Source organism: Bufo gargarizans, chromosome 5 (assembly GCF_014858855.1).
Source record: "Bufo gargarizans isolate SCDJY-AF-19 chromosome 5, ASM1485885v1, whole genome shotgun sequence".
NCBI classification, from domain to species: domain Eukaryota; kingdom Metazoa; phylum Chordata; class Amphibia; order Anura; family Bufonidae; genus Bufo; species Bufo gargarizans.
This window is the reverse complement of record NC_058084.1, coordinates 188,931,042-188,951,695: the sequence shown is the minus strand read 5'-3', so window position 1 is coordinate 188,951,695 and position 20,654 is coordinate 188,931,042. Positions and strand designations below refer to the sequence as shown.

The following is a 20,654-nucleotide window of genomic DNA, read 5'->3' as shown; positions in this document are numbered from 1 at the left end:
CTGTTCAGCATTGCTCTTATATGTTGAAAAGCCTTGTGTAGTGGAAAAGTGAAAAAAAAAAAAATAAGAGCCTATTTCCCTTCAGCGATGCAGTTATATGTGGTAAAGCCCTTTTTGCGGTATGGACCGAAATACGTAGTGGTGAATTTTTTTTATATGAAACAGGCTTTTTGGGGGAAAATTGATGGGTGATTGTACACCTCCTTTTGCTATATTGACCGAATTTCGTAGTGGTAACATTTTGTATGTGAAACAGGCTTTTTTGGGGGAAAATTGATGGGTGACTGTACACCTCCTTTTGCTGTATGGACCGATTTACGAAGTGGTAAAATTTGTAATAAGAAATAGGCTTTTTTAGGGAAAATTGATGGGTGATTGTAGACTTTGTTCTGTTTGAACCGAATTCCATTATCCTTTCATTGTTGAAATTTTTTATTTCAAATATGTTTTATTTGGGGGGAAATTGATGGTTGATTTTACACCTCCTTTTGCTATATGGACCGAATTACGTAGTGGTGACATTTTTTATTTCAAACATGTTTTTCTTTGGAAATATTGATGGGTGATTGTACACCTCCTTTTGCTGTATGGACCGATTTACATAGTGGTGACATTTTTTTATGTGAATCAGGCTTTTTTGGGCAAATTGATGGGTGATTGTACACCTCCTTTTGCTGTAAAAGGATAGTCTTGCAGTGCTCACCTATTTTTCCGATTTTCAGATGCACGGACGTTGCCTGGACCCAGCTACAGGTAAAAATCCAAAAGAGAGAAAATCCAGCTTAAAAAAAAAACAGATCCTTTATTCCATGTAATTAAAGACGGTTTCCAGACACAGGATAAAAGTATACATGGTCTACATGTTTCGGACACTCATATTACGGTCCTTACTCATGAAGATCTGATTTTTAGAAGCTGGATTTTCTCTCTTTTGGATTTTTACCTCCTTTTGCTGTATGGACCGAAATACGTAGTTGTGAAATTTATTATGTGAAACAGGCTTTTTTTGGGAAAAGTGATGGGTAATTGTACACCTCCTTTTGCTGTATGGACCGAATTACGTCATCGTGGGTCCTGCAGTAAACATAATGAGGACACTGATGACAACACAGCAGCAGACTTTGCCTTTACCATCTATTTACAAGTAAATCAAGCAGCTTCAATAAGTTGAAAATATTCATGTGTTTTTATCTGCTCCGTCTGCATGCTTTGGAGTCCAAGTCCAGTTTCTTAAGATCAGCAGTTCAATCAGAATTGTGCATAACATTCTTGCTCCGTGTGCAAAGCCATAACAAAGGGACTCCGTAGGCATACACATCAGAGTAAGCTGAAGCTGGTTGCCCCAATTTTAATTCAGGAGCAGTAAACAGCGGGAAGCAAATAGAGGTGGCTGAACTCCGCTGCTGTGTATCTCTTGTGAAGTCAATGTCTCCAACTATGCCCCTCATGCAATTTACAGCAAATACATTATTTTCATGTAGAGATCAAAGAATTATGTTGGAGGCATGTAGTGTATGCAAGCCATGTGCGACCCCTCTCATCACTCTCAAGCTGTTCTGCATCTGGTTTGCCTGGGCGAACTGGGTCGCACAGGGGAGGAACTGCTCTGTGTCCTTCATCAAGAAATCAAATCCTGGCTTTCTCCACGACAACTCAAAATGGGAACCATGGTGACCGACAACGGGAAGAACATGGTGTCGGTGCTGCGTCAAAGAGGGCTGAGCCATGCGCCCTGCATGACACATGTGTTCAATCTGGTTGTCAAGATTTTGAAGTCTTGCACCCATCTGCAAGACATCCTAAAAATGGCCAGGAAACTGTGCATGCACTTCACCCACTCGTACACCCCAAAGCGCACCCTCCTTGAGCAAATATTCCGTTCACGTGTCATCTCTGTTTTGGATCCACTCCTGTTTTTTTTGGCATTGACAATACTGATGTATTACTGACCAAATGCTGACCGAGTGAAGGGGGATGCCACACACACAGGATCCATCTGTTGTGGGTTATTGTTCTGACGTATCAGAGGAAGGGCAAAATAATTATACTTCTGACACCTTCTACACTCTGTCGGGGGGCTCTATTTTTATAAGCGTTTAATAGAACAGGTTCTGTAGACATCTATGTGGAATCAGCTGACAACGGTGTAAAAGGAGTGCGCTTTTTCTTGGCGCTAACATCAACCTGTAAGGCTGAGTTCTTACTTACAGTTTTGGCCAGTGACTGCCCAAATAAGTGAAGTGTGCAGTGATTCTAAGAGCGACGTCTGTCATCTGCATGTCATAGGGACTCACAGTATAATTTCACTTCCACAGCATACTCCCTATGTGTGTTACTGCAAGGCACAGTGTTCTACACCACTATAATGGCTCTCTGCAGCCAGGAAATAGCCTTTTTTTAGCAAAATTTGCTGCGAATATATTCAGATTGAACCCAAAAAATTGGCGAATCTAATTTTTGGAAAAATTCGCTCATCTCTAGTCACTGTGCCCATGCTGCGATCCGCAAAATACGGCAAAAGATAGGACGTGTCCTGTCTTTTGCAGTGCAGAAGCATGAACCCAAAAGCGCACGGAAAGCTTCCACTTCGCAAAAGATAGGAGCTGTCTGCATTACGGACACAACAGCCATAATGTCCTGTGAATGAGCCCTTATTAATCGTAAAACATGTTAGAGTTGTTAAAGACTTGCAATATTTGTTGAAATATTTAAAAAAATTGTGGGGTTTGTCAATAAAATAAATAGGACAATATTTTTACTGTGTGAAAAGTGTCATTAATGTGTGTGATGTCTGAAACCTATTCATTATTATAGCTGTCTCTAATACAACAAGTACAGGCATTAAGCTACTACACTATGAAAAGCCACAACACATGCCTTTTGAAAAGCAAAACTCAAAGGTATCTTATGCTGATGTGCCCTTTTTACCTTTCCTCTTGTCTCGAGATACCATATCCTGAGATGTTTGATGTGAGATAACCAGCTATGACATGTTTCACTGATACTTGGTTGTGAGATGTATATGCTACATTTGTCTATGTGTGGCCACCCAGTGGTTGTGATGTGAATTGCAGCCTGCTAAGGGTTTTGCCAGCCTGTTGCAATTTTGTATTGTGAGAAGTTAGAATTCTTTACAAAATGTGCAGAAATTAGAGTGGACAAATCTGTATTAGCATCTGTCATTAGCAGTCTCAAAAAGGTTTAATTTTTTTGATAAATATGGAATATGCCACCTATAAGTCAATTAACAAGAGAACCTTGTAAGTTACTTTATAGAAGTACAGAAACATTAAGTGAATAAGTAATGGAGATCAGCATACTATCCCTCCAGGTAAATGATGAGTATACAAACCTTCGACTAAAGGCAGCCATACACATTCAATAGCTGTCAGCCAACTGATAGCTATATCTCCCGACTCCCGCATACACGTTTGACTCAGCTGAATGTGTATGTGTATTGAATGGGGTTAAGGGAGGAAGCCGCTGACAGACACCTTTGGCAGTGGATTATTTCCCAGGAGAGCAAAAGGATTGGGTGAAAATATTCACTTTGGCCGATCCTCTTCTCCCTCTACATCATCTGTTGGGGGAGAGTCGGGAGTTCCCCGCACACTGGACTGTCAGCTGAAACCTATTGTTCTTGGCAGATTTGGCCAAAAATACACTTAATGGGTATTCCCATCTTAGACAATGGGGGCATATCGCTAGGATATGCCCCCATTGTCTGATATGTGCGGGTCCCACCGCTGGGACCCGCACCTATATCAAGAACAGAGCGGGGAGCGCTGTGGCTGGAGGACCCCAGATTTCCCGGGGTCCGTTCACCACCAAGCGCTAATCCCCGCCTCCCCCATAGAAGTGAATTTGAGCGTGCCGTGCATGCGTGGCCCATGCTCCTATTCATTTCTATGGGGCAGACGGCAATAGCCGATCCAGCGCTCGGCTATTTTTGGTGCTCTCCTTCACTTTCGGGGCTCCATTCTCGATATAGGTGCGGGTCCCAGCGTTGGGACCCGCACCTATAAGACAATGGTGGCATATCCTAGCGATATGCCCCCATTGTCTGAGATGAGACAACCCCTTTAAGACTCTGATGCCTTTTTCCAAACTCTGATGACCCAAAATTTCATGGCCCTGCCACTTATTACTGTTAGTAATAAATAAATATTTTAGTAATAATAAATAATAAATTAGTAATAATAAATATCTTATACATATGGGATAGAACAAGGATATTGGTAAGGGTATGTTACTCTTATTGCATCTGGATGCCCTCAGTGTGATATACCCCTCCTTGTCTTTTTTTATTTTTTTCTTTCTTTTTGGTATGTGTGATTTTCTTTTTTAAGAGAGTGCCCAATGCCTTAATATTTGCACAGTACAATCTTCTGATCTGTTTTTTGTTACAATAGCTCCGTTTTCTTAGCTATACTATATCTATTGTTATGGTTACTACTTCACAAAAGCTTGAAGTAAAGCCCCCTAAAACCTTGACTTATGGGAGTCAACAATGCAGTAATGGAAGGTGGTAACATAACATGAGAAACCGTCTGATTGCAAACTTTGAAGTCCATTTGTTGCCATAGATATCTGCTTGTTCATACATGAGTTTATGAGATCTTAGCATCATAAAGCTTTTCTAATCCTTGATGATAAAGTCACTGTGCATAAGGAAATGTGCCAAGAAACACCTGGGACACAGACTATTGTGGCTTTGAGCTGGTTTTCACAGTCTGCAGGCTTTGTCTGGGCCTGTCACAGGAACCAGCTAAAGATTGTTTTTGTCCTATCGCACACACGCAAGCCCAGAATTAGCTGATATATTTACTCAGCACCAACTGGGAGCTACTTTTCTGTATGTTCATAAAAAGCCCGTTATGACCAGGAAAAAAATAAATCACATTATTAAAACTGTTGAATATTCACTTGATTCCTAATTATCTAAATAGTAAAGTACTGGTATTATCGATCCATTTCATTTCCATTGCATCTATCTCATGTACTGTATTTATTATACATACATCAAATCTATTTACTCATTTATCAATTACATCTGTCTAATCTATTTATTTATAATACATACAATATATGGACAAAAGTATTGGGACACCTACACATTACACCTACCGGACTTTTTATGACATCCCATTCTAAATCCATGCGTGTTAAAGGGGTTGTGTGGTTTCAGGAAGAAAGTGAATAACACTTGGGGCATGCCTAAAATAAAAAATAGATAATTATGTACCTAGAAGATCCCCCATCGCCAATTCAGTTCTCTCGGCCAAGTGCTGTGTGTCGCGGTGATGTCACATTGATAGTACACAACTTCTGTAGCCAAGCACTGGCCTCAGTGGTGCATGACATCACCACTGCATCCAGGTCAAGAGAACCTGGCTGGAAGAACCAGAGCGGCAGCGCAGGATCTGCTAGGTAAGTAATAGTCTATATTCTTTTTTTTTTTCAGGTGGTGTGTTGGCCAGTCTTTCCTGAAACTGGACAACCCCATTAATATGAAGTTGTTCCCCACTGTGCACCTAAAACAGCTTCCTCTCTTCTAGGAAGACTTTCTACAAGATTTTGGAGTGTGTATGTGGGAATTTTTGTCCATTCATCCAGCATTTGTGAGGACAGACTTTAATTTTGGAGGACATGGCATAGCTAATAATTTCCATTCAGATTCATTCCAAAAGGTGTTCAATGGGTTTGAGGTCAGGACTCTGTGCGGGCCAGTCAAGTCCTTTGACACCAAAGTCACCCAACATTTTTCTGCTGATGTTAATGCCAGAGATGGTGTTGAATGCTGCAGTTATTAAGTTGTATGCACTATGCACCTCAGCATTCGGTGACCCTTCTCTGTCACTTTATGTGGCCTGTCTCTTCCCAGATATGTTGATGTGTTTCCTAAATGCTTGCACTTTACAATAATACTACTCACAGATTATCATGAACTATCTAGGGAGGGATGCAGTTTCATGATCAGACTTGTTATAATGGTGGTATCCTATTACAATAGCACACTGGAATTCAGTGAGCTCCTTAGAATGACCCATTCTTTCACAAATGTTAGTAAAGGCAGACTGAATGGCTTGGTACTGGATTTTATACACCTGTAGTAATGAGACTGAACAAAACCCCTGAATTCAGTGATTAAGAGGTGTCTCCAATTACATTTGTCCATATAGTGTATATCACTTATCTATCTATATCTGTTTTGTCCGTCTAACTTTAGTTAACACAACACATTACTCACCTCACCTGGCTCCTGTGACAAGTCCTGGAGAACCGCCATGACTCATGCCAACAGCATCTGGACACTTCCATCTGCAATCCTGTCTTCAGCCACAGCCCTGCTAGATCCAGACACTGCTCTCCTCTTCATCATGTACAACAGCTCTGGGCTGTCAGATCAACCTTCACCCACTGCTTATGTCAGGCCTGGCGGCTTATTTATAGAGAAATTGGCATGCCATGCTTTGCCTGAAAATTGAGAATCATACCCTTGCTTACCTCTCTTGGCTACTGTTCCTTCCTGATTGATCCTGACCTTGATCTCGACCTTGTTCCTAGATGATACTTCTGCCTTGGCTCAGGGATTGTTGACCTGGTACCTATCAAACAAAGAATCACCTTTTAAATAATATGAGGTGACTAAACCTTTACACCAATGTGTATATTCCAACAATAATTAAAGGTGGTATATGGCAAAATTAAACTGTAACTTTTAATAAGATTAGAATAAACGTTGCAACATACAGGCAGGGTACTCAGCATAAATTGCTATAATAAATGCCAGCAGTGTAGAAGAGATCGAATTAATCTTACCAGTCCAGTAGGGCTAACATGTGGATACAGTCAATGTTCAAAGTTCTGGGTCGAATGGTGATCAATTCCACAATATGGTCATGTAATGGGGGCGCATTGGCGGATAGAGCTGCAAAGGTTGAAGGTAGGTGTAGACAATCTCACTATTATATCCTAAATGGATGATGGGTGAAGGTTCTAGATACGCCCTGCCTAACAAACACAGAGCATCTGCCTAGATAGGGGCAAACCCGTCTGGAACCTGACCCTAGAACGGCCAAGTCCCTTAATTGTCCCTAATAACACCACTCCCAACACACAATGTTTCATCCCATTGACTCTTTGAAAATCATCAGGGGAAAAAGGTGTATAACCTACAACTACTCAATAAACAGGGACAGTGGTACTCTTGTTAAATATGCAGAGAGGCCACTAGAACCCTCCCTAAGAAATAGGGGGAGGGTTAATTAGCCTAAAGCCAGTGGGCAAGGCTGGTCAGGAGACAAACAAGACTGCAGGGCATAATCCGCCTCTCACCTGAATGACCTATAGCTAGTGGGCAGGACTGGTGATGGGCGAGATAATCCTGTTACCCTCTCACCGATGATGGTGATAATAGTGGTTGCAGAAAGCCCTGATGATTCTCAACTAATGGGATGAAAAATTGTCTGTTGGGAGTGGTGTTATTAGGGACAATTTAGGGATTTGTCAATTCTAGGGTCAGGTTCCAGATGGGGTTGCCCCTATCAGGGCACGTGCTCTGTGTTTGTTAGGCAAGGTGTATCTAGACCCTTCACACATCAACCATTTAGTGTATAATAATGAGATTGTCAACACCTGCCTTCAACCTCTGCAGTTCTACCCGCCAGTGCACCCCCATTACGTGACCATATCGTGGAATTGATCACCATTCAACCCAGAACTTTGAGTGTTGACTGTATCCACATGTCAGTAGGACTGGTAAGATTAATTTGTTCTCTTCTACACTGCTGGCATTTAGTATAGCAATTTATGTTGAGTACCCTGCTTGTATGTTGCACCATTTATTCTGGCCTTGTACCTACTCTTAGCTCCATTGTGAACTGAGAATTTGACTGGGAAACTGCATACCTTCTTCAGGGATTAAGGGTGAAAAATTGGAAGATTCCTTAGACTCTGCACCAAAGTCTAGTGTGCCAAACTGATTGTGGCTTACAGAATCCACGTCTTTGGTGAGATAGATTACACATATGCTTCATTTCTCATCCACTGCCCCTTTCAAAATCTATGGGGCTGTCAAAGATAGCGGAGTACAGTGCATAGAGTTTGAATGGAGCAGCAGTGCACATTTACGACCATTTAAACAGGGACACAGAGCCACTATTCTTGAGATTGGTGGTGGTCTGATTGCTGGGACTCCTAACAAACTATCCATTATCCCCTATTCAGAAGACAGAGGATAACTAATTACTGGAATACCCCTTTAAACAATTGGGTCAAAAAAGAAAACTGTGTTTTTCAGTATCCTTCTCTGAGAAGTCCAAGCTGCCAAGTTTTATTGGTAGATTCATAAAAAGAAGTGTTTAGTGTTCTCAAGTAGTTGGTGCACGATGTATGATTCATTAACAAAATGTACATTTTTTGATCTGACAATAATGAACTGTTTGTTGTATTTAATCACATCCTGTTATGTCCCCGCTCTCTATATGCAGCTTCTCACCTCTTTATATTTTATGCTTCCCCTTCTCTATTTAGCAGCCACTTCCATTCAGACAAGTTTAATTTCTCTCCTACACAATGAGGACATTTTACTGCATCTTTATTACCTGGGCAGATATTTTGTATTTTGGAAATTAACTGCATTTACATATCAATTATACTATTCTTTATGTCTCATCTTTTCTATTAGGACTGCATAAAAGGAGGATGCCTAGTTCTTTATTAGCTTCATAAAGACAAGTAATTCCTATTAAAATGAAACAAACTAGCAATTAGGCTGAGATATAATTGTATGTTTTAACAAAGGCAACCACTATATATTCCCTAAAACGCATTAGTGGAGACTAGTAGCACATCTACTTAATTTTACAAGTTTTCTTTTCTCTTAAACAGATAACCTATACACATTTATTAAATCACCTGAAAGAGTAATTTAGTGTTGAACCAAGGCGAATGGGCTGATGGAACCACTAAGTTACATCTTTGTCGCCTCACAGTTCATACAGTTAGTTATCGTTTTTTTTTTATTATGTATTCTATTTTCATGGAAAGTTTTATAGCCGAATACATGTCACTCACACAATAGTGTTGTAGTTTTGCAACAGCTGTAGGGCCGCATGTTGAGCATAGAGTATAGATATTTATAAAGCTCCTTTTGAGTTCTACAGTCCCTGACAAAAGTCTTGTTGCTTCTCTATTTTGTAGAAACTCCTGCTATTAACCTAACTTTTAATTAATCAATTGGTGTTAGAAATAGCTCATATGAAAAGCTAAAACCCTCCCAAATGATGTTTAATGCACTGAAATAAATTAGTTTCACTGAAAAAAGATTTATCATTTAATCAAGACAGAAAGGTCAAATTTTGGCAAGACAAAAGTTTTGTCGCCTATACAGAAATTGAACAACTTTACTGCAAGTCCTAAAATATGTCACCAAATTAAGTAGTGGTGCTGTGAGATCCAAATTTAATATCTTGTATGACTTCCATGAGCTTGAAGGACAGCATCCATGCGGTTTGGCAAGGATTCATACAATTTATTGATGAAGTCATCAGGAAAATCAAAGAAAACAGTCTTGCATGCCTCCCAGAGTTCATCAATATTCTTTGGTTTCGTCTGCCATGCTTCCTCTTTCATCCTACACCACATATGCTCAATGATGTTCATGTCTGGTGACTGGGCTGGCCAATCCACGAGCATCTTGATCTTCTTCGCCTTAAGGAACTTTGATGTGGAGATGGAAGTATGCGATAAGGCACCATCCTGCTGCAGAATGTGGCCTTTTTTATGGTTGGGAATATAAGAGGTAGCTAAGATTTCTTGGTATTTTAGACTATTGATGTTGCCTTCCACCCTGCAGATCCCTCGCACACCCCCATACTGGATGTAACCCCAGATAATGATTTTGCCTCCACCAAACTTCACTGTTTTCTGGGTAAATCTCGGCTCCATGCAGGTTCCAGTAGGTCTCCTGCAATATTTGTAGCGACTGTGGTGTAATTAAACAGAAGATTCATCTGAAAAATCCACCTTCTGCCCCTTTTCCAGCGTCCATCCTTTTAGCAGGCTGTGGCCCTTGGCAAATGCCACACATTTTTTCAATTGTCTTTTGTTTAGTGCTGGCTTATGGGCACTGATTCAACCATGGAGGCCATTTTGAGACAGAATCCGACAAACTGTTCTGGTTGACACAGGGACTTCAGGTGACCAGGTCTCGTGGAGCTCTGCTGCAGTGGAAAATGGTCTGACCTTGGATTTTCGAGCCAACAAACGGTCCTCTCGAGCAGTTGTCTTGCGGGGTCGGCCTGACCTGGCCTTGTCCAAAACGTCTCCAGTCTCTTTAAATCTTTTTTTTTATCCTCTGAACTGAGACACATTGAAGGTGTCTGCCACATCAGCAGTGGATCTGGTCTTCAGCCTCTTGATAATAAACACTTTAGTCTCCGGGTGACTCTTAGGCATGTTTGCAGAGGTCTAGTTGCAGTTGATGTGAAGGTCTAGTGTACTGGGGTTCTTTTTGTACACACCTGAGACCTAATTGATACATTATTAGTCACAGGTGAAGCTCATATGACAAGGTGACAACACTTATGTCTTGGCAAAAATTGACTCAATGGGCTTTACCAAGCTGTGAATATTAGAATACTTTTTGTCAGTTTCGTTTTGCACTGAAACATTATTGCAAAAGCTGTTGGGATTAAAATGACCCATTTCTTGTAACAAAATCTTGATTAGAAATATATTTTAGCGGCACTTCAGGTTAATTTGTACACAAGCGACAAGACTTTTATCAGGGACTGTATTTCAGCTGTATATATGCAAATGTACTTGTAGGTGTAATGTGTAGGTGCCCCAATGCTTTTGTCTATACAGTATGTATCTAGTGTACCTAGAAAAACTGATGCTGTTTTGAAGGCAAAGGGTGGTCACACCAGATGTTGATTGTATTTAGAATTCTCTTCTGTTCCTTCACTTTGCATTTTGTCAATTGATAAAAATAAACTATTAACACTTCTATTTGTGAAAGCATTCCACAGAATGTATTGCACACCTGCCTAAATGTTTGCACAGTAGAAATATATATATATATATATATATATATATATATACACACTGTATTAAATTCTACTAGGATTGGTTATCATGGAAATCTGTGCAGTTTTGCTCAGTCGAGACTGTTATTAACGTGGGTTTCTTTGGCAACCAATGGTTCAGAATGAAAGGGCCTTGTAAGTGGTATGATTGAGATGCAATCTGTACTTCAACACTTAGGATATGGGCTTTCTTCACAATTATTTTCTTGATTAGAGTAGTTGCAGTGATAACTCTGGGGACATTCAATTTGATGATAATGCCAATACCACAATCATAATTACCCGTGTATACTGGAGTTTGGCTTTGTTGTGTATTGTTATTGTTACTGTGTACCAGGATGGAGAATTGTACCTGAAATGTTTTACTTGTTGTTTTATTATTATTATTCATTGTACTGTGCTGTCTTACAAACCTAAAACCAAGTCCTAGTCTTAATGATAGCCTGACAAAAGGTAAACACATTTTGCAATCTCATATATAGAGATTCTTTAAAGGGGTATTCCACTTGCATTTTTTAAAACCCACACTGTTGAGTTGCATTAGGTGTAAAAATCAAAATCCACATGCTGGCACCATTCATCTTGTCCTGGGTACCTTTGTAATTCTGCTTATATGTGCACTACTGCTCTATTCAGAGAGGGGACACAGGGACGCCTCATTCTTGGGACCACTGGGGAACTAAGTATCCAGACGCCATGCAATGCCATATTTATCACCTATGCTGTGGAAAGGTGTAAAATATTTATTGTGGGATAATCTCTTGAGTTTTTTTTTTATATAATCTGCAGGGAGAAATGACTATATGAAGCTCATTTGCAGAATCTCCTAGTATAAATGTTCCAAGCATCATCCCCAAATGCGCATAGCCTAAAGTGGTCAGTTTGAGTTTCTACATCCCCAGGGCTATGGTTCTGGATTGTAATGTGGAAAATCAGTGAGTGGTTGCCCTCAGCGTCCTAGTGTTGGTTTTAGTAGGAACTCAATAGTTCCAGTTGATGGGTTGAGAATGATACCAGAACAATGACAACATTTTCGTTTAGATGGATATAACCACTGCATTCACCCTTCATGCACCCTCATTCCTTGTCTCTTTACATACAAGCTTGGAGACATCTAGCAAGCATATAAGCAGCTGTTGTTTTACTGAAATGACAGGGACATGGGGTCTACAAGGCAGCTGCCGTTTTTAAATTATTCAATCCATCCATAAAATACAGGAAATTGACAAGTGTCTGAAGAGTGCCTGGCCCACACACAGAGAAGCATGTCATATTGTGGCTCATCCAACAATCATGAGAATGCAGCCTATTATGTCACAAGGAACTGATTCTTTTCAGCTTTCACCCTTGATGAAAACCTCAGTGGGACTGGTAACTATTTAATATCAAATGATGAACATCTTCTTGGTGTGGTCATTTATGAGGGACCTCAGGATTTAGCACTGTAAGGCTCTCGTTCTTCATGTTTCTTCATCTTCTGCTTGTAGAAGATCTCCCTGTTTTTCAAGTGGGTGAGAATGCGGTCTAGTTGATACAATGTTCTCCACAGCAGAATATATGTACTCATCTGGGACATAACTATAGAGATTGCGGTCATACCCAGGCCCTACAGCCTGAGGAGACCCGAAAGGGCACTCTGTCCCGTATGAGGAGACCATTATTATAAATGCATGTGAAATGGAAGCATTGGAAAGAAGATGGAGAAGACCTACTACCTAACTCATAATACAAGTCCTCATCGCAAAGGCAGTCCTGCATATATTTTGCTCAGGTGATTGGTACTCTGGGAATTGAGGGCTTTGTTCATAAATCTGATGTTTGAGAAACAAAGAGTCCTTTTACACAGGCAGATATTTTGCCCAGAAATGGCTTAGCACTAGTTACTTGCACTTCCATGCAGAAATTGTTAATATGGAGAAGAATGATTAGCAATGCGGTTGTTCATTCCCCATACAATTTTTAGCACATTCCCTGTCATATGTGGTGGTGTGCTGCTGACAAACGAGCATTTTTGTTAATGCTTCATAAAAGATAGAATCATCCTATAAATGAGTGCATGTTTATATGGGTGGTGATTGAGTGAACAAATGTTCGTATGAACGTTCATTCCTGATCATCAGCCTGTGTAAGAGAGTCATAATGCTGGCCATATAGTAGATATTTTGAATGACCATTTACTAGCAACTGTCATTGTATGTTCATAATATGAACTAGTGTCACAGATGCTGACTGAAGGCAGATATGTGTGGAAAAGTAGATCTGCTGTGTATTTTTTTTTCAGGTTCTGTAGCTCAAAAGTTGTTCATGCCAAACAACAGATCTGCATCTCATCAGTGGAAGCCAAGGCCACAGATCAAGCAGTCATATTGTCAGTATTGTTAGTTTATGGAATTGCCGCCCAAGATGGCAACCTTCACAGACCAACCATAGATGTAAAGTTGTTCACAAATCCTTAAAGGGAGTCTGTCACCAGGAAATTCACCGTTAAGCTGAGTGCAATGCCTTGTAGAGCTAGCTCAGCTGAATATAATGATGCTTTTCATTTAGAGATTTGTTGCTTCGTTCTTGAAAATAAGTACTTTTAATCCATATGGAAATGGGAAGTTAAGTGCACCAAGGGCAAGCCACTCTGTGCACCATTCCTCCCCCTGCTTCCTCTGCCACCTCCTCCCTCTCCTTGATTGACAGAGCCATATTCTTGCAAAGTCATCTCACTTGACCTTGTCAATCAAGAATGAGAGGTGGGGCAGGCAGGGAAAGCAGGAGAAGCAGTGATGCCAATAGTGCATTAATATTAACTAATATCAGATCGGCAAGGGTCCGACTCCTGGGACCCCCACCAATCAGCTGTTAGAAGAGGCCGGGCAGAGCTCCGGTGAGCGTAGCGGCCCCCTGAAACAGCTCAGAATAGGTCATCATTATCTTTACCCGAATAACCCTTTTAAGGCTATGTTCACATCTGCAGCAGAGGTCCTGGTAAGGGCCTTTGTCGCAGATTATGACCAAAAAAAGAACATAATATTACTGCATTCAGCAGTACTTTGTTGGGCATGATGTGGTAATCTATAACAGAAACATAATGGACCCCATTATAATAAATAGGATCCGTCAGCCGCTGTTGGTGTTCAGCACATGCCATATCCGGCACTTCTGCTTTTCTGTTCCTATACTGGAACAAAAAAGCTAAATTTTGCTGCAGATGTCAACCTAGCCTTATATGATGAAAACGTCACCATCATTATGCAGCAGTTCTGATGCTTATCTTCTTTTCACTTTATACTAGGCGTTGGATACTGCTACTGTACATACTATATATCAGTTAAAATAAACAACACTATACAACAAAATGTGGAGTATACAATGATTATTGCGGAAAAAAAATCAATATTGTGAAATTGTCTACCCTTCCTGGAACCTGAGAAAAAGCATCTCCTATCTTTCGTTAAAGGTCGGGTGGCAGTAATAGACATTAAGGAAGATGAAATGTGCCATTTGGCATTTACCTCTGAATAAACCTGATGATTCAGTGTATTATCCTATATCAGACACAGCATTAATCAGCCATCAGTGCATCATTTCCATCCAAACAAAGGCCAGCAAGTCCCTCAGAGCAAAGAGAAACCACATTCCGTCAATGTTTCCCACACATCTCTCCTGTGCAACCTTTAGCTAGATGGCCCATGGATTTCCCATACCGCTGGAAGATATTGCCAAGATATTATGCGCACTGTGTGTGAAAAGTATTATCCTGGATTTATTATTGTATTGCTGAATGCCAGAATGGCTCACTTGACATTTTTACGGGGCTCTAGAATAAATTGATGACTTGCTTGTTGTGAATTTGTTTATATTGTTTGCGCTTTTCTTTGCAATTATCACCTACGTTGTTCTTGATATACCATACTGAGTAAGTCAATGGAGTAGAGGGGAGCTTATATTATCAGTGTTGTCCATTGGAACTGAGCACCTATAGCCCAACTTTACCCTACTTTCTATTACCACTGATCATATGGAACGTGTATACATTAAAGAGGTTGGCTCATCGTTAGGTTCTGCCTTTAATGTCAGATAGGTGTGGGTCTCACTCCTGGGAGCCACTGCTATCTAGAGAAAGAGGCCCCTTAAGTGAAAAACACACAGTGCATGCGCAGCATGCTCTCCACTCATTGCTATGGGAGTTCTGAAAATAGCTGACCAATCACGCTTGCCATTTTTGGAAATCTCATAGCGTTGAATGAGGCTCATGGGCCCTGGTGCAAGAATTCAGGCTTAGGCCCCCCTTCCCTCAATGCTTTGTGGCCAGGGGCAGGGGTGCACATAGCCTGAAGCAAAAATTTAAATGGAACCCCCCATGCCAAATTTTTGACCTAACCCTTTCCTCCAGCCAGAGGTGTAACTTGATCAGCATACACTTTCTATAATACTAGTGTCTTCTTATGCAGCACAAGGGTCTTTGGGCCCCCTCAGGTTCCTGGGCGCGGTAGTGACTGCTACCTCTGCACCCCCTATAGCTATGCCCCTGGCACCATGCAAGCATAGCCACCTCGCCATTCACTACTATTGCTTAGCTATTTTCAGAGATCCCATAGCTGGGAAATGAGGGTGGCCATACATGCACAGCTGCTCTCTGTTCACTTCAGAGATATGCCATCAATGTCCCAAATAGGAATACCCTTTTAATCATACAGTAGTATAAATATGGCAATGTAATATGCACGTATTGCGCATGCAATTTCATTACCTATAACATATAACAATCAATCACACAAAGGCTATATGCCAAAAGCTGGGTATGTGCAAGCCAACAACCTATCCATGAGACAGGTACAGTCAGAATACCTTACAGTGGCAGCTTTGTGTACTATGAGACATACAAGACCAGCTCTCTATCCAAAAGGAGAAAGCCAGCAAGCATCAAAGTTGCTTGATTTGAGTTGGATGGCTTGGGGGACCTGCGCCCCTAGATCATTATCATTAGGGTGACAAAAATGGTAAACATTTTTGGATGCCAGTTAACTCTTCTCTAACTGCTTAAGAGGGCTGCATTTTTTTTCTAATTGTCCTAACATTATATACTGTTTTGTCATGTAAATTCAATTGCATAAACTTGGGCATATGGGAATTGCATATCTAGTGCTAAAAAAAAAATCTAGAATATTTGCTATTACGAAGATATAGCAATATATTCTAGATCTTCGTGAATTCTCGAAGTGCTGATTCGCGATAAAAATTTGCGATTAGAATATTCACGCTCAACACTATTGGAGTCATGGTTACATGCTAATAACTGAATGCTATAAAAATCATCATGGAGAAAGAACCTCTTTCGCTGTCATCCTTCTAACTAAGGTACATTTGCTACAGGCTCTTACATAGACCTATTTGATTCCATGGTAACAGACTACAAACCCGTGTGTAGTCAGATCCTGCAGTCCCTCTGAACTCTCCCCTTGTTCACCTACAGATATTAGAAGGGGGAGTGGAGTCTATAATCATTGAGGCACATACAGTAAGTCTGTATAAGAGCTGCTTTCACAGAACATTAAAATCTATTTAATAAAGTGTTTTTTTCCACAAAGCCGCTTCATTTTTATAGTTTACATATTTTAGTTTGTCGGAGTACACATTTCCTTTAACATCGTGGTCCCACTAAGTTCCAGAAGCATTTCTGTGATAAGCGACACTATCTTTCTGCTGTAAAATTCTTGGTAAGACTAGGTGACAGTGACTTAAGATAACCGAGAAAATAGTTTCTATTGATAGCAGCTCACTAAGAAGCTTTTTTTCTTCACATTCCCAGAGGCAGAGGTCAGTTTGCTCTTCATAAACAACTGTGTAGTTCTAAGCTTAAGCAATTTGTCTGTCTGTAATCTTGTCCTATGCCTTACATATAGTACATTTTGTAACCAACAAACTCTAACAGGGTCATTCTTGCTGCCATAAAGGTTTATCCTTATGTAAAAGAGTACAAAAAAGTACACGCAGACTAAAAGTTGGGGTTGTAAATATAAGACAATATGATCACTAACGAGCATTCATGTGAATGCTTGTTAGCGATTTTCTGCCCAAAAACTGGGCAGTGTAATACAGGCTTAAAGAGGTATTCCAATCACAGACAATGAGAGCATGGCGCTAGGCTATGCCCCCATTGTCTGATAGGTGCGAGTCCCTCCTCTGGGACCCACACCTACACCGAGAACGAAGCATGGAAGGTGATGGTGGCACACGCATGCGCAGCCACCCTCCATTAATTTCTATGGGACCGTGCTCAGCTATTTCTGTCGGCCCCATAGAAATGAATAGGAACGGTGGCCGCGCAAGCGCGGTACACTCCCATTCACTTGTATGGGGAGAGCGCCAGCCACCACTCTCCCCACTCTGTTCTCGGCGTGGGTCCCAGAGGTGGGACCCGCAACTATCAGACAATGGGGGCATATCCTAGCGATATGCCCCCATTGTCTATGATCGGAATACTCCTTTAAGTCTAATGTATGGTTTATTGCTCCTATCAAATATCCATCCTAGTCTTCACAGTCATGTTCTTGCTCATTAATACTGCTTTCTTTCCATCCTAGATAACATCAAACGAGAAGCATTTACACAGTATGAAGAATGATGGGGATCTTCTTATCCACACTCTTGAGAGACTCACACAGGATTCCAGGTGAGTTCCCTGAGGCAAACAGGAATTTCCACACCTTAGAGAAATCGCTCAGTGCTACACACCAAATAGGTTTATAATGGGTTTCATTGTACCTGCAACAGACTTCACTGATAAAATTTAGGAATTGTGTTTTGAAAATTAAAGTTTTTCATGTTTGACAGGACATTATCACTTTTCAGTCATGATTGACATCTAGAAGGGATTTGCTGGAAGGCGACAAAAATAAATCAAAATATAACTAAATACAAGTTCTTGAGCTGTCCTATTCTTCTCTTACTTTGAATTCTATTCAGACAATTCTACAATTATTATTTTTTTTTTTGGGTGGAAACATAAAGGTTTTGAACATGGTTTGGATTGGAATCTTGTTTGAAAAACTCATTTTCTAGTGTCCTGTAAGGGAATTCTGCCCTTATCTATTAGAGGGGCTTCAAAGGATGTCCTACTTTTGAGGACCCGGCAAGTTTGGAGATTGGACAAACATCCCATATATATTTCCGTGAGAACTGTCTAATGCCTAAAGATGACCTGTCACCTATCTGACATGACTGTGTTACACTACTAAATAATTTTATTCCCCATGCAATAATGATTCTGAAGCATCTTTTCATATAACTCTATGTTCTGTTCCACAGTTATTGCTACTAGAATTTTATTAATGGATCTGCATCTGGGTATTTTTAGTTAAGGGTGTGATCCCGGCATAGTCTGACACTGTACAATCAGTGCAGCCAGTATCGGGCTGTGTAAGGACACCCCCCAACTGGTAATAGTGCAGATTAATTTATAAACTTCTAGTTGCAATAACAGAGGTACAGAGCAACATAGAGTTATATGAAAATAGGTTCCAGAATCATTATTGCATGGGGAATTCAAGTACTTACTAAAACAGACATGCCAGGAGTGGTCCTCTATAATTTTTCCTGTGATGGTGCTGCAGGAAAATTATTACAGCTGATTGCTCTGTCTCATATCTGTAGGATACCCCATGATCAGCTCATTGCTCGATCCTGAGGGCACACAATCATTTAGTTTCAAAACATATTTATTGGTTTGATGGCAAAGATGGAGATCATGTACATGGTATATAAGAGTACAGAATGGGTGATCAGAGTTCTCCAGTAATATTGAATAATTATCAAACATAGTTTAAAGAAGTACAAAGTTATAAAACATAACATATGTAGGACAGTAGGAACTCTTCCAACGTCATGAGTTACATGAATAAAACAGTACAGAGTAAAAAGGGTTCAGCTCTTGAGACTCTTCCAGTAAGAAGAAATAGAAAGAATAAGGGTGGTGGGGACCAGCAGGTAAGTCTTCCAGGCACTAAAGCAATTATTTAGAGGGATAAGAAATACTGTAAGTTAGGAGAATTGGTACAGTTTAACCAGGGGTTTCATATTTGCGAGCAACGTTCCCTAGTATCATTGAAAGTGGCCTTTAATTTTTCGTATAAGGCAATTTAGTTGACTCTGAGGGTCACCGCTGATACTGAAAGAGAGGGAGACCGCCACTTGGACGCGACATGAATCCTTGCAGACATCAGAATGTATTGGAGAAGCATATAGGCAGTTTTGTTGAATGTTAGCGGTTTAAGGCCTAGCAGATATACAGGTGCCGACAAGGGGAGGTCCTTCCCGAACACCTCAAATAGTCCTCTTTTGATGTTGGTCCAAATCCGTCTCACTATGGGACAAGTCCACCAAACATAAAGCATAAAGGAGAGACCATTTGACAAATGAGGTGCAATCTAGAGGGCACCATATAGACTCTATGAGGTATCTTTAACCACTTCAGCCCCGCTAGGTGAAACCCCCTTCATGACCAGAGCACTTTTTACACTTCGGCACTACACTACTTTCACAGTTTATCGCTCGGTCATGCAACTTACCATACAAATGAATTTTACCTCCTTTTCTTCTCACTAATAGAGCTTTCATTTGGTGGTATTTCATTGCTGCTGGCATTTTTACTTTTTTTGTTATTAATCAAAATGTAACGATTTTTTTGCAAAAAAACGACATTTTTCACTTTCAGCTGTAAAATTTTGCAAAAAAAACGACATCCATATATAAATTTTTCGCCAAATTTATTGTTCTACATGTCTTTGATAAAAAAAAAATGTTTGGGCAAAAAAAAAAAATGGTTTGGGTAAAAGTTATAGCATTTACAAACTATGGTACAAAAATGTGAATTTCCGCTTTTTGAAACAGCTCTGACTTTCTGAGCACCTGTCATGATTCCTGAGGTTCTACAATGCCCAAACAGTAGAAAACCCCCACAAATGACCCCATTTCGGAAAGTAGACACCCTAAGGTATTCGCTGATGGGCATAGTGAGTTCATAGAACTTTTTATTTTTTGTCACAAGTTAGCGGAAAATGATGATGATTTTATTTTTTTTATTTTTTCTTACAAAGTCTCATATTCCACTAACTTGCGACAAAAAATAAAAAATTTTAGGAACTCGCCATGCCCCTCACGGAATACCTTAGGGTGTCTTCTTTCCAAAATGGGGTCACTTGTGGGGTAGTTATACTGCCCTGGCAATTTAGGGGCCCAAATGTGTGAGAAGAACTTTGCAATCAAAATGTGTAAAAAATGACCGGTGAAATCCAAAAGGTGCACTTTGGAATATGTGCCCCTTTGCCCACCTTGGCAGCAAAAAAGTGTGACACATCTGGTATCGCCGTACTCAGGAGAAGTTGGGGAATGTGTTTTGGGGTGTCATTTTACATATACCCATGCTGGGTGAGAAAAATATCTTGGTCAAATGCCAACTTTGTATAAAAAAATGGGAAAAGTTGTCTTTTGCCAAGATATTTCTCTCATCCAGCATGGGTATATGTAAAATGACACCCCAAAACACATTCCCCAACTTCTCCTGAGTACGGC

General features: G+C 40.4%; 1 protein-coding gene across 5 annotated transcripts in view; it reads left to right on the top strand.

The window, feature by feature from the left end:
* Positions 1 to 20,654, top strand: part of ULK4 (unc-51 like kinase 4) — a 708,846-nt gene that overhangs the window by 659,742 nt on the left and 28,450 nt on the right. For all 5 annotated transcript variants that reach the window (XM_044293413.1, XM_044293414.1, XM_044293410.1 and 2 more), the window contains exon 36: positions 17,669 to 17,757. In XM_044293413.1, the coding sequence (XP_044149348.1) occupies positions 17,669 to 17,757 (89 nt within the window). The remainder of the gene's footprint in view (positions 1 to 17,668; positions 17,758 to 20,654) is intronic.